We start from the raw sequence: 11,146 nt of genomic DNA, 5'->3' as shown, positions 1-11,146 counted from the left end.
TAGGATGCATTTCATCAGGCCCTGGTGACTTGCAGGCATCTAACTTTCCTAAGTGATTTTTAACTTGTTCTTTTTTTATTTTATCTTCTAACCTACCCCCTTCCCATTAGCATTCACTATGTTAGTCATTCTTTCAGACTTCTAGGTGAAGACCGAAACAAAGAAGTCATTGAGCATCTCTGCCATTTCCAAGTTTCCTGTTACTGTATCTCCTTCCTCACTGAACAGTGGGTCTACCCTGTCCTTGGTCTTCCTCTTGCTTCTAATGTATTGATAAAAAGTCGTCTTGTTTCCCTTTATTCCCTTAGCCAGTTTGAGCTCATTTTGTGCCTTTGCCTTTCTAATCTTGCCCCTGCATTCCTGTGTTTGCCTATATTCATCCTTTGTAATCTGTCCTAGTTTCCATTTTTTATGACTCCTTTTTATTTTTTAGATCATTTTTTGTTGCCCTTCACTGTGCGTTTTCTAATTCCAATATACCATTTTTGAGATGAAGCAACCAGAACTGCACACAATGTTCAAGGTGTGGACACACCATGGCTGAATATAGTGACATTATAATATTTTCTCTCTTATTATCTCTCTCTTTCCTAATGGTTCCTAATGTGCTCTTAGGTTTTTTGACTGCTGCTGCACACTGAGCAGATGTTTTCAGAGAACTGCCCATGATGATGCCAAGATCTTTTTGGTGGTAACAGCTAATTTAGACCCTGTCATTTTGTTTGTATAGTTGGGTTTATGTTTTCCAATGTGCGTTACTTTGCATTTATCAACAGTGAATTTCATCTGCCATTTTGTCGCCCCATCACCCAGTTTTGTGAGATTCTTTTGTAGCTCTTTGCAGTCACCTTTGGACTTAACAGTTTTGAGTAATCATCTGCAAATTTTGCCATCTCACTGTTCACCCCCTTTTCCAGATCACTTATGAATATGTTGAACAGCACAGGTCCCAGTACGGATACTTGGGGAACCCTGCAATTTACCTTGCTCCATTGTGAAAACTGACCATTGTTTCCTGTCTTTTAACCAGTTACTGACCCATGAGAGAACCTTCCTGCTTATCCCATGACTGCTTACTTTGTTTAAGAGCCTTTGGTGAGGGACCTTGTGTGACGAAGTGGGACTGTTCTTAATGTTTCCTCTGAATACTGTGTGGGTGCCTCAGTTTCCCTTATGCATTTCTTAAGTCTCCAGTATGCATAAATGGCGGACACTCTGTATCCTGGCAACAAATGGCCAGGGCCCTTCCCCCCTGCAAGGGAATAGCTAAAGGTGAACAAAGAGATCAGGTGACCTCCTGGCCCGGGAAAGAGACAAAGGCCAGAAAGGAGGGGCTGGAGGGGTTTTCAGTTTGGAGCTGGCTGGGGACGGGAAGTGAGTGCAGACGTGAGTTGTCTGGCTCGCTGGGCCCCAGAATGAACCCAGCTGAGGGGTCCTGTTCTCTGTACCTACAAGCTCCGTTTTAGACCGTGTTCCTGTCATCTAATAAACCTCTGTTTTACTGGCTGGCTAAGAGTCACGTCTGACTGCGAAGTGGGGGTGCAGGACCCTCTGGTTTCCCCAGGACCCCACCTGGGCAGACTCGCTGTGGGAAGCACACGGAGGGGCATATGCTGAATGCTCCAAGGAGAGACCCAGGAGGTGAAGCCGTGTGAGCTTCTTGCCCTGAAGACAGTCTGCTCCAAGGGAGAGGAGGCTCCCCAAAGTCCTGACTGGCTTTGTGGGGAGCAGTTCCAGAGCATCGCCCCGGGACTCCGTGACACCTTGTCAAAGGCTTTCTGAAAGTCCAGATATACACCCTTGTCCACATGTTTGTTGACTCCCTCAAAGAATTTTAACAAATTGGTGAGGCATGATTTCCTTTTACAAAAACCATGTTGACTCTTCCCCAACATACTGTGTTTATCTCTTGAGTCTGATAATTCTGTAGTTTACTATAGTTTCATCCAATTTGCCGGGTACTGAGGTTAGGCTTACTGGGTTGTAACTGCCAGGATCACCTCTGGAACCTTTTTAAAAAATAGGTGTCACAGGAGCTACCCTCCAGTCCAGAGGCTGATTTAAGCGGTAGGTCACAGACCACAGTTAGTAGTTCTGCAATTTCATATCCGAGTTCCTTCAGAACTCTTGGGTGATACCATCTGGTCCTGGTGACTTCTTATTGTTTAATTCATCAATTTGGTCAAAAACCTCCTCTACTGACACCTCTTGGACAGTTCCTCAGATTTGTCACCTAAAAAGAATGGCTCGTGTTGGGATCTCCCTGCATATTCTCTGCAGTGAAGACCCATGCAAAGCATTCATTTAGCTTCTCCGCAGTGGCCATGTCTTCCTTGAGTGCTCCTCTAGCACCTCGATTGGCCAGCGGCCCCACTGACTGTTAGGTAGGCTTTCTGCTTTTGATATACTTTAAACATTTCTTGCTGTTAGTTTGTGTCTCCTTAGCCTAGTTGCTGTTCAAATTCTTTCTTGGCCTGCCTTATTATACTTTTACACTTGTCTTGCCAGAGTTTATGCTTCTTTGTATTTTGCTTAGTAGGATTTGACTTTCAATTTTTAAAGTATGCCTTTTTGCCTGCATCTGCCTCTTTTACTCTGCTATTTAGCCCTGGTGGCATTATTTTGGTCCTCTTATCGTTTATTTTATTTGAGGGTGTACATTTAGTTTCGCCCTCTATTATGGTGTTTTTAAATAGTCTCCATGCAGCTTGCAGGCATTTCACCCTTGTGACTGTTCCTTTTAATTTCTGTTTAACTAGCTTCCTCGTTTTTGTGTTGTTCCCTTTTTTGAAGTTAAATACTACTGTGATGGGTTTCTTCAGCATTTTCCCCCCTACAAGGATGTTAAATTTATGGTCTTTTATTAGCTTGGGTTCAGCTACACCTCTACCCCGATATAACGCTGTCCTCGGGAGTCAAAAAATCTTACTGTGTTACAGGTGAAACCGTGTTATATCGAACTTGCTTTGATCCGCCGGAGTGTGCAGCACCCCCCCACCCCCCCCCGGAGCGCTGCTTTACCGCGTTGTTCTATCCGAATTCATGTTGTATCGGGTCACGTTATGTTGGGGTAGAGGTGTATATTCACCTCTTGGACTAGATCCTGTGCTCCATTTAGGATTAAATCGGGGTGGGCAAACTTTTTGGCCTGAGGGCCAAAACTCTATGGAGGGCTAGTGTAGTGTATTAAATTGCTCCCCATAGGAATGTGCTACTTATGGTGTACTACTTATGGCTGCCCGTCCTGGTGCTCTGAGCGGCATGGTAAGGGGGCAGGGAGGTTGGATAAGGGGCAGGGGGTCTGAGGGGACAGGGAGCGGGGGGTTGGATGAGGGTGGGGTCCCGGGGGAGCGGTTAGGGATGGGGGGGTCCTGGGAGGGGGCAGTCAGGGGACAAGGAGCGGGGGGGTTGGATGGGTGGGGGTTTTGAGGGGGGCAGTCAGGGAGCGGGAAGTGGTAGGGGGCGGATAGGGGGCGAGGGCCAGGCTGTGTGGGGAGGCACAGCCTTCCCTACTCGGGGTGTATTGTATTAAATTGCTCCCCGTAGGAATGTGCTACTTACGAAGCACCAGGATTGGCAGCTGTAAGTAGTACACCGTAAGTAGCACATTCCTACGGGGAGCAATTTAATACACTACTCCCGGCAGCTCATGCAGCTGCCTGGCAGGAACTCGCAGCCCTGCTGCCCAGAGCGCTGGCGGCACGGCGAGCTGAGGCTGTGGGGGAGGGGCCAGGAGCTAGCCTCCCAGCCGGGAGCTCAAGGGCCAGGCAGGATGGTCCCGCGGGCCGGGTGTGGCCCGCGGGCCATAGTTCGCCCATCTCTGGACTAAATCAAGAATTACCTCTCCCAGTCATCACCACCATCCTGGCCAGGTGGTCGGTAGTATGTCTCAGCTGTTAAATGCTCAGTGGTTAAGCGTGGAATTTCTGTCCGTAGAGATTTTATGGCACAGTTTGATTCATTTCAGATGTTTACTTTATTTGCCTCTATGCAGTGCCATCCCCCCCACTAGCGCAACCTACTCTGTCCTTCCTGTATATTTGTACCCTGCTTTTACCACTTCCCATTGATTATTCTCATTCCATCAGTTTTCCACGATGCCTCTTATAGCGATATCCTCATTCAGGTCAGGCACTTGAGTTCACCCATCTTAGAATTTAGACTTCTAGCATTTGTATAGAATTACTTGTTCATTTTGTCAATACTCAGCTGCTTGCCTTCATGTATTGTGTTTAAATGGGACTCTTTAATGTGTGACTGTTCCTCACTAGCTCCTGCCTATGCTCTACCAACTCCCTTCCTATCCTACTAGGATATAGAGCTCTCCCTTCCCTAAGGGGATGAATGTATTGAGGGGGGAAATCCCTGGGCAAGTCATTTGATGTTCTCAGTTCCCCATCTGCAGAGGGGCACTGCCTGGCTTCGTGGCGGTGAGAGGATATGTACCGTCTAGATTGTGAAGAGCTTTGTTACTATGGTGGTGGGGGCCAGATATGAATCACAGGGGGGTAAGTGGGGGAGTATCCCCAATTTACAGAAGGGGAAACTGAGGCACAGAAGTGCCTTGCCCAAGGTTGCTCAGCGTCCGTGTTGGTTAGAAGCAGAGCCTGGCTCTCCTGACTGCCAGCCCTGTGCCTTCTCCACTAGGCCACGCTGCCTTCCTGAGCTCTGCTGAGGGCAGGAAACGAACCCCAAAGTGATGGGTTTCCTTTCTCTTTGCAGATCTGGAAGAGGCGGGATGAGGACGAGACCAACCAGCAGGGGGCGTGAGAGGAGAGCAGAGTGCTACAGATGTTTACTACCATCCTCTCCAGGGAACCGGGGGAGAGACTGGGACGTAGCCCCCCCCCCAGCTGGACGGCGCTTCTCATCCCCGGCCTAGCACAATGCACAATACGTGCCAGCAGGACTCAGCCTGATCAGCTTCTCCACCAGCCTCCGAGGGGACAGTGGGATGGATCACCCAGTGCCCTTCTGCTGCTCAGTTGGTCTCTGGCTGCACACAGGCCCCGGCAAACCTTGGCCTGTGCCCGTGGCAGAGGAAGCCGATCCTGCCTGTCGCAGACAGCTGTCTGTCTGGAAAACTCTTCAGGGAACCCAGGCTGTTCCCCTCATTTCATGTCCCACTGACGTCCCTATTCCAGCTGTACTGCCGCTGGCTGGTTGCTGGAGCAGATCGTGCCCTGGGCACAGTGACTAGCGAGGCTTGGAGCAGGAACGGCCTCTCTTCTACTTGCCAGTCCTGCTTCCTTATGTGCATTAAAGGAGTTCAGGCCTGTTTTTTATTTCCCTTGCCTGGCCTCATTGCTTCTGAAATCCCATCTGTTCAGTGCGCCTGCTTCTGTCTCCACTCAGGTGGGGCCAGGAGGGGTGTGGGATCTCACACCCTGTCAGAGAGGTGAGAAGCCTGCCATTGGCTGTTGGAGTTTGGCAGGGCTGTCCCACCTAGCCCAGCTTCTGTTCGAGTGCCCTCCCCCTCATCTGGGATGGACCCTCCTCTTCTAAACCAGGCACAACTCCTTTCCCTGCTCGGGAGAGCTCCCCCAGCTCCTATTTTCCTAAGGAGCCAGCAGGGGCCAGACCCTCCAAGGTATTTGGGTACCAAACTCCTATTGAAATGGATGGGACTTGGCACCCCAGTACCCTTGGGGGCTGGGCCTAGCTCCTCTAACTGCTCTCAGCCTCCTTCTGTTATGCCCTGGCCTCCCCTGGAGAATAAATTAAATAAATTTAAAGGTGCTGGTCAGGGTGTGGGAGCGCCCTTCAGAAGGGGAGGAGCGCTCGCCCACCACATCTGAGGGGGGTCAGAGTGGAACCACACCACTGGGGTCTCTTTGAAGCGATCCCACGAGCCTGTTGATGGAAAAGTGTGTCAGCGCTGATGGTGGGAGATAGCAGACAGGAGCTGGTCGCTGTGGCTTTAGCAAGTTAGAGAAGTGACAGAGCTGTTTGTGTCAGTGTGAAAACAAGGCCACGTAACCTTTTTGCTGCTGGATGTTGGTGACTTTGCACACTGCAGGCAGGCCATGGAGGAGCCCCGTGGAGGGTAGTGCACGGATGGAGCGTATTCGCTCAGGAGGCTCCTTCTGAAGCCTGCTGCTTTCCCCCAGCCTCTGCTTCGGGTGTGTGGCTCCGGGTTCCCAGGGCATGGGAAGTAGGGCGGGCAGAGAGGATGATGGGACATGTTCCATCTGACCAGGGGCTTGGTGGCAGTAAGTGTTAGAACTGCCCTTCCTTTGTTTAAGCCAGCAATTCCCCCACCCTCTTGGTTACACCCTGTTGTGCTAATAATCCTCCTCTTGTCCCTGCACTGGTGTAATCAGAGGCGTGGTTTGACAGTGGTTTCAAATGGCACTGCGAGGCAGTGTGGCCTAGTGGATGGAGCATTGAGCGGGGACTCAAGAGACCTGGGTAGGAGCCCCAATTCTGCTGCTGGCCTGCAGGGTGACCTTGGGCAAGTCACTGCCTGTCTGTGCCTCAGTTTCCCCATCCTTAAAATGCGTTGATGGCACTGACCTCTCTAAAGTGCTCTGATGAAAAGCCAGGATAAGAGCCAGGATTTGACTCCAAGCTACCGGCTGTCCCCATGGGCTGGCACAAATGGAACTAAGCTGCTGCAAGGCTGTGTCTAGAGAGGCTCTTCGGTCACTATTTACACTGCTAGAGTTAAACGGGTGCAAACCCCTGAGTGTTGCTGCATCACAGCGGCTTATTTCCCGTCACCCTGTGCGCTCCCAGTTGCCTGGAGCTAAATCCCAATGAGCGTCTGAAACTGAAGTAAGAGCAGCACTGGTTTAAAGTCACACGTTGGATGATGCTGGCACATCTTCCACCAGCAAGGAGCTCCTAGGACCTTAGGGTCAAACGGTCAGAAACTAGGTGATTTAGGAGCCTATATCCTGCCTTTACAAGGGATTTAGGCTCCTAGGGCTGGATTTTTAACAGTGTGTGATGCAGATAGATGCCTGGTGATTTTCAAAAGTGCCATATCTGCCTCTTGAAATGCCCAGGTAACTGAAATCTGTCCTGCCCCAATACCATCCCCCCTTGCTCCTCACCCCTGGCTTGGAGCACCCGTTCTTTGTCATCACTGGTTCTCGGGGGGTTTTACACTCTGCTGCTATGACCGTGTGCATCAGAGCTGCTGTAACAGCACCAGTGAAAACCAGCAGGACTGAGTGGGAAATTCTACATGGGAGGGGGTATGTGAAAAACGGGACAATCTTCTTCATGAACCTGCTTCCTGCTCCGTTATTTACAGTTGCTGAGAACTGGGCCCATGAACCTACAGCCAGTGCAGGGAGCCTCTAACAGAGGTGTATTAAACACCCAGTGTTTGAGGGGGTCGAATTGAAATTGAACTGTGAGCTTGATGCTAACGAACAGCCACAAGAGCTGGAGAGCTACTAAAACGGTGGCCAGAAAGCTAGACACCTTTTGAGAATAAATGTCTAGGCCAGATTGTAGGCATTGGTTGGGACGGCGTCTTCCCCAGCCAGGAGATCGGAGGAACTGCCCCCCGGCAGCTTGGCTGTGCCACGAGCAGAGGGCAGCATTGAGGCCTGTTCTCACTCCCATGAGAAGCCGTCGTGTGAGGAAAGAGGGTGCCAGAGAGAAACCTTTTGAACCCATTGCGGGAGGGCAGGCTGGGGGCATGCCGTCCCACAGAGCGACTGGAAGCAGCAGCCAACGCCAGAGAGGGATGGAGGCGCCTGGAGTGGGCCTGGCTGCCAACGCTGCCACGGGAAGGATGTTAAAAACCCCAGTCAATCTGGGGTAGTAAAGAGTGAAGATGGAACTGGAAAGGGGCTGGAGGGGATGTGAAGGGCTGTAATCTCACCCTGGCCAGTCACAGTGTGAATCCAAAGCTTTATTTGTCAGGTACATTTCTCCATACAGCAAGCCGGAGCCTTCACCCGCTACACCAAGCGAGGGAGAGCAGGGGCGCTGACCCTCGGGGGGGAGGGGGTGTTTCCTGAAGCAGCTGAACGTTGTAGACGGGGGGCATTTCAGATGTGCCGTCGGTGTGCAGAGGCTGCTGTGGCTTTATCGCTGCGGCGAAGCTTGCAGCTGGGGGGAAGCACGTCTTCTGATGTGGGAGCCAAGCCAGCGTGTGATTCTCGCTGTGACTCAGCTGCCGTGAGACCCTTCTCTTGTACAGCAGGCAGCACCGTCAGCCCCACAGCTCCCCTCTGCCCCAGTGCCCCGCGGCCAGCAGGGCAGCAGTCTCTAAGTGGCACTGGGGCAGGGAATAGTGTGTGTTGTGTCTTAACTCCCCCTGCCCCCCCCCCCCGCCTCAGCCCATGGACTCAATGCTCAAAATCTTGGAGCCAAATTTTTGCAGAGGCTACATCCCTCGAAGGCTGCTCCCTTTGCAAGGGGAGGGGAGGAGGTGGCTGCATCACACGCGGGCCCCTTGCTGTCCAGGGGTGCAGGAGCAAAGCAGTTAGAATTTGCTTCCTGCAAGTGTGTGAAATACTGTCATGCTCCCAGCACAGGATGGGATCTGCCCAGCCCCCCGGGGGGGGGGGGGGGTCCTCCCTGCAGCAGCCACGCCCCTCGCAGGGGGGCCTGTGAAGGGCACAGCTGGTTGGCATTAGTGGGCAGTGGGAGTGTAAGCTCCCCCTTTCTGAGGAGCACTCAGCAGCTGGCCCAGGAGAGACAGGAGCTTGGCCAGTTCTCCTCTCCCACCTCCTGGCTACGGTGCAGTCCACCTTGCAAACAGGGTCCCAGCATGGAGCTGGATCTCAGCTGGGTTTCAGGCCACAGCTGCCTGCGAGATGCAACACGTGCCAAACGCTGCCTTGGACCCTCTTTATAGGCATGTGCGGGAGCTGCCCGGTGGGGTTGGCCTGGCCTGGCAATTCTAGCTGTAGCGCACCCAGGGGCCTTGGATGTGCGACGACAGCTCCGGCTCGGTGCAGGAATCTTGGCCCGGCTGCTCACACTGGCCCCAGCTGCCTAGTTCCGAAGGCAGGCGTCTCCTCAGCGAGGAGGGGCCATGTGAGATCTCTAAGCCGCTGTGGTCCTGCCCAAGGACTATCCCAGCAGTGCTGGAGTCGCAAGCATTACCGCTGGTGCCACACGCCCTGGGGCAGAGCACAGGCACGGGCCAGCAGCCCTGAGTGGGTAGCCAAGGCTGGGGGGGCAGAGGGGAGGAAATCGCTCTCAAGGGGTGAGATTGAAAGTGGAGGCTGCCCGGGGGGAGGAGAGGGAGGGGCTGGGCTGGCAGCAGGCAGGGGAGAGTTGGCTCAGCAGCCTGGCGTGTCTCCAGCTATGCCCAGCCGTGGGCCTGGCAGTGCTGCACGGCCTGGAAGGGAATGGGGAGAGGAGACGTTAGAGCCAGACGGGATCCCCTCCAGCTCCTGCCCCTCTGTGGCCCCAGCCTGGCTCCAGCTGGGGTGACCTGCACAGGCAGGAGGAATCTGGGCCCCAGTGATGCTGGGAAAGGGGCCCCCATGGACCTGGAGCAGGTCTTGTGTCCCCCCTCCTACTTGGAGCTGGGGTGGAAAGGGGCCTCCCAGGGGAGTGAGGGGAGGCAAAGCTGAGTGTGCATTGGATGGTCCCTTGCCCATGTGCCTCCCCCCCGGCACGGTACTCACCTGGCACTGCTCGGCAGTCTCCAGGCTGGAGCACCAGTAGGCTGGTCCCAGCGTGCAGCCCTCGGCTCCGGGAGCAGGGCCCGTCCCAGCCTCACACGCGCCCAGTTCCTGTGTGCGGGTGGCAGAGAAAGCACAAGGCCCGTCAGCCTCAGGGGCAGGTCGGGGACACAGGGCAGCCGGGGGGCAGCTCCCCTCTGAGTGGTGACGGAGGGAGCCCGGCTGGGAGCCACAGTAGCTGAGAGAGTCTCCCAGGATTTTCCTTTCAGGTCCTGGTGCCACCTGGCTGGGGCAAGTGGCCTGGATCCCTGGCTGGGGATGGGGGGGTGACTCCTCTTACCTGGCACATGCTCTGGGGGTCCCAGGCCTTCGGCAGCAAGGTTAGCAGCCGGGGCCAGTGCCACTCCATGAAGCTCTTGCACTGGGGAGGGAGGAGGCGAGTTAGTGTCTCCCCCTGGTCGTCTGTGCATGGAGCCCCAACCCCCTCCCCACTGATGCCCTCCTGCCCCCTGGGCGCTCCTTGCAGATCTCAGGGGCACGGCTGGCTTCACCTGTGAGGGGCCCTCTCTTGCAGAGAAACCCCATGGGGCATGGCCCCAAGGGCAGGGAGCTCAGACACTAGCACAGCATGGACCCCACCTTCACAGAGAGCCCCTCGTGTAGACCCTCCAGCCCCCTTCTGCCCGCCAGGAACCCCACCCAACATGTCACATCCCCCGGCACCGACAGCCACATCCATGGGAATGGGACGCTGGGGAGGAGCTGGGAACTAGGAGCCATTTGGGGAGGGCACCCAATGCCCCTTGGCCTCATCACTCCTGTGTCACTGCCAGCGGCCTGGGCACCCACCTCCTGCCAGCCCAGGTGGGCACTGCTGCAGGCCCCAAGCAGAGCTGCCTCCACGTCTGCCACAGTGCTGTTCGCCTGCACGGTCGACTTCGCCAGGCCCATGACAGCAACGCAGGCCTGGCACTCGGCGCTCTGGGCAAGGAGCGGCACCAGGGGTGGCTCTGCAGGGGCAACAGGGAGTAACATGAGAGGCACAAAGACTGGGGGCAGCGTAGCAGCAGCTAGAGGCAGGCGTGAAATACACATGAGCCCCAGGGAACGTCTCCAGCCAGTGCCCTGGTCCTACCCCCAGGGGCCATCAAAGCCCAGGACCAAGGCAGCCTGGCCAGGACAGCATTACAACGCAGCTTATTTATAGCCTTGCCCCATCCCAGCATGCCTTGGTGCCCCAGGCTCTACCTCCCGGCATCACTCCACACTACGAGCCCTAGAATGCCTCAGTTCTGGGCTATAGCCATGACAGCCTAGTACTGGGCCGGGGAATTGCCGTTGAAGGGCCAACACCCTGCTCTCTAGTGTGTCTACGCTGCAGTGTAAGCCCCTGGCTTGAACCTGGGCTCAAGCCTAACCCCCCTTGCGTCTACACTGCAGTTGTGCTAACCCAGGGCCAGATCCCAGGTCCCTGCAGGGCTGGCAGGTCCGAGCTCGAGTTAAGCTGGTGGGTCTGCACACTGCAGTGTGGACACCAGAGCCTCAGG

General features: G+C 54.5%; 2 protein-coding genes across 2 annotated transcripts in view; one reads left to right on the top strand and one right to left on the bottom strand.

Annotated features, from left to right (window-relative positions):
• Nucleotides 1-4,770, top strand: part of LOC113407684 (U4/U6.U5 tri-snRNP-associated protein 2-like) — a 30,126-nt gene extending 25,356 nt beyond the window's left edge. Inside the window, 1 exon segment of the mRNA XM_026657063.1 lies at nt 4,723-4,770. Coding sequence (XP_026512848.1) covers nt 4,723-4,770 — 48 coding nt within the window.
• Nucleotides 4,771-9,274: 4,504 nt separating this feature from the next.
• The window catches only part of LOC113407683 (pulmonary surfactant-associated protein B-like), a 12,375-nt gene continuing 10,503 nt past the window's right edge, over nt 9,275-11,146 (bottom strand). The window contains exons 6-9 of the mRNA XM_029912636.1: nt 10,449-10,609; nt 9,940-10,020; nt 9,603-9,710; nt 9,275-9,310 (exon numbers count right to left, since the gene is read on the bottom strand). Coding sequence (XP_029768496.1) covers nt 9,275-9,310; nt 9,603-9,710; nt 9,940-10,020; nt 10,449-10,609 — 386 coding nt within the window. The remainder of the gene's footprint in view (nt 9,311-9,602; nt 9,711-9,939; nt 10,021-10,448; nt 10,610-11,146) is intronic.

Source organism: Terrapene carolina, unplaced genomic scaffold, assembly GCF_002925995.2.
Source record: "Terrapene carolina triunguis isolate 2854851 unplaced genomic scaffold, T_m_triunguis-2.0 Scaffold51, whole genome shotgun sequence".
NCBI lineage: Eukaryota > Metazoa > Chordata > Testudines > Emydidae > Terrapene > Terrapene triunguis.
The sequence above is the reverse complement of the archived record's forward strand: the minus strand, read 5'-3'. Positions and strand labels throughout refer to the sequence as shown.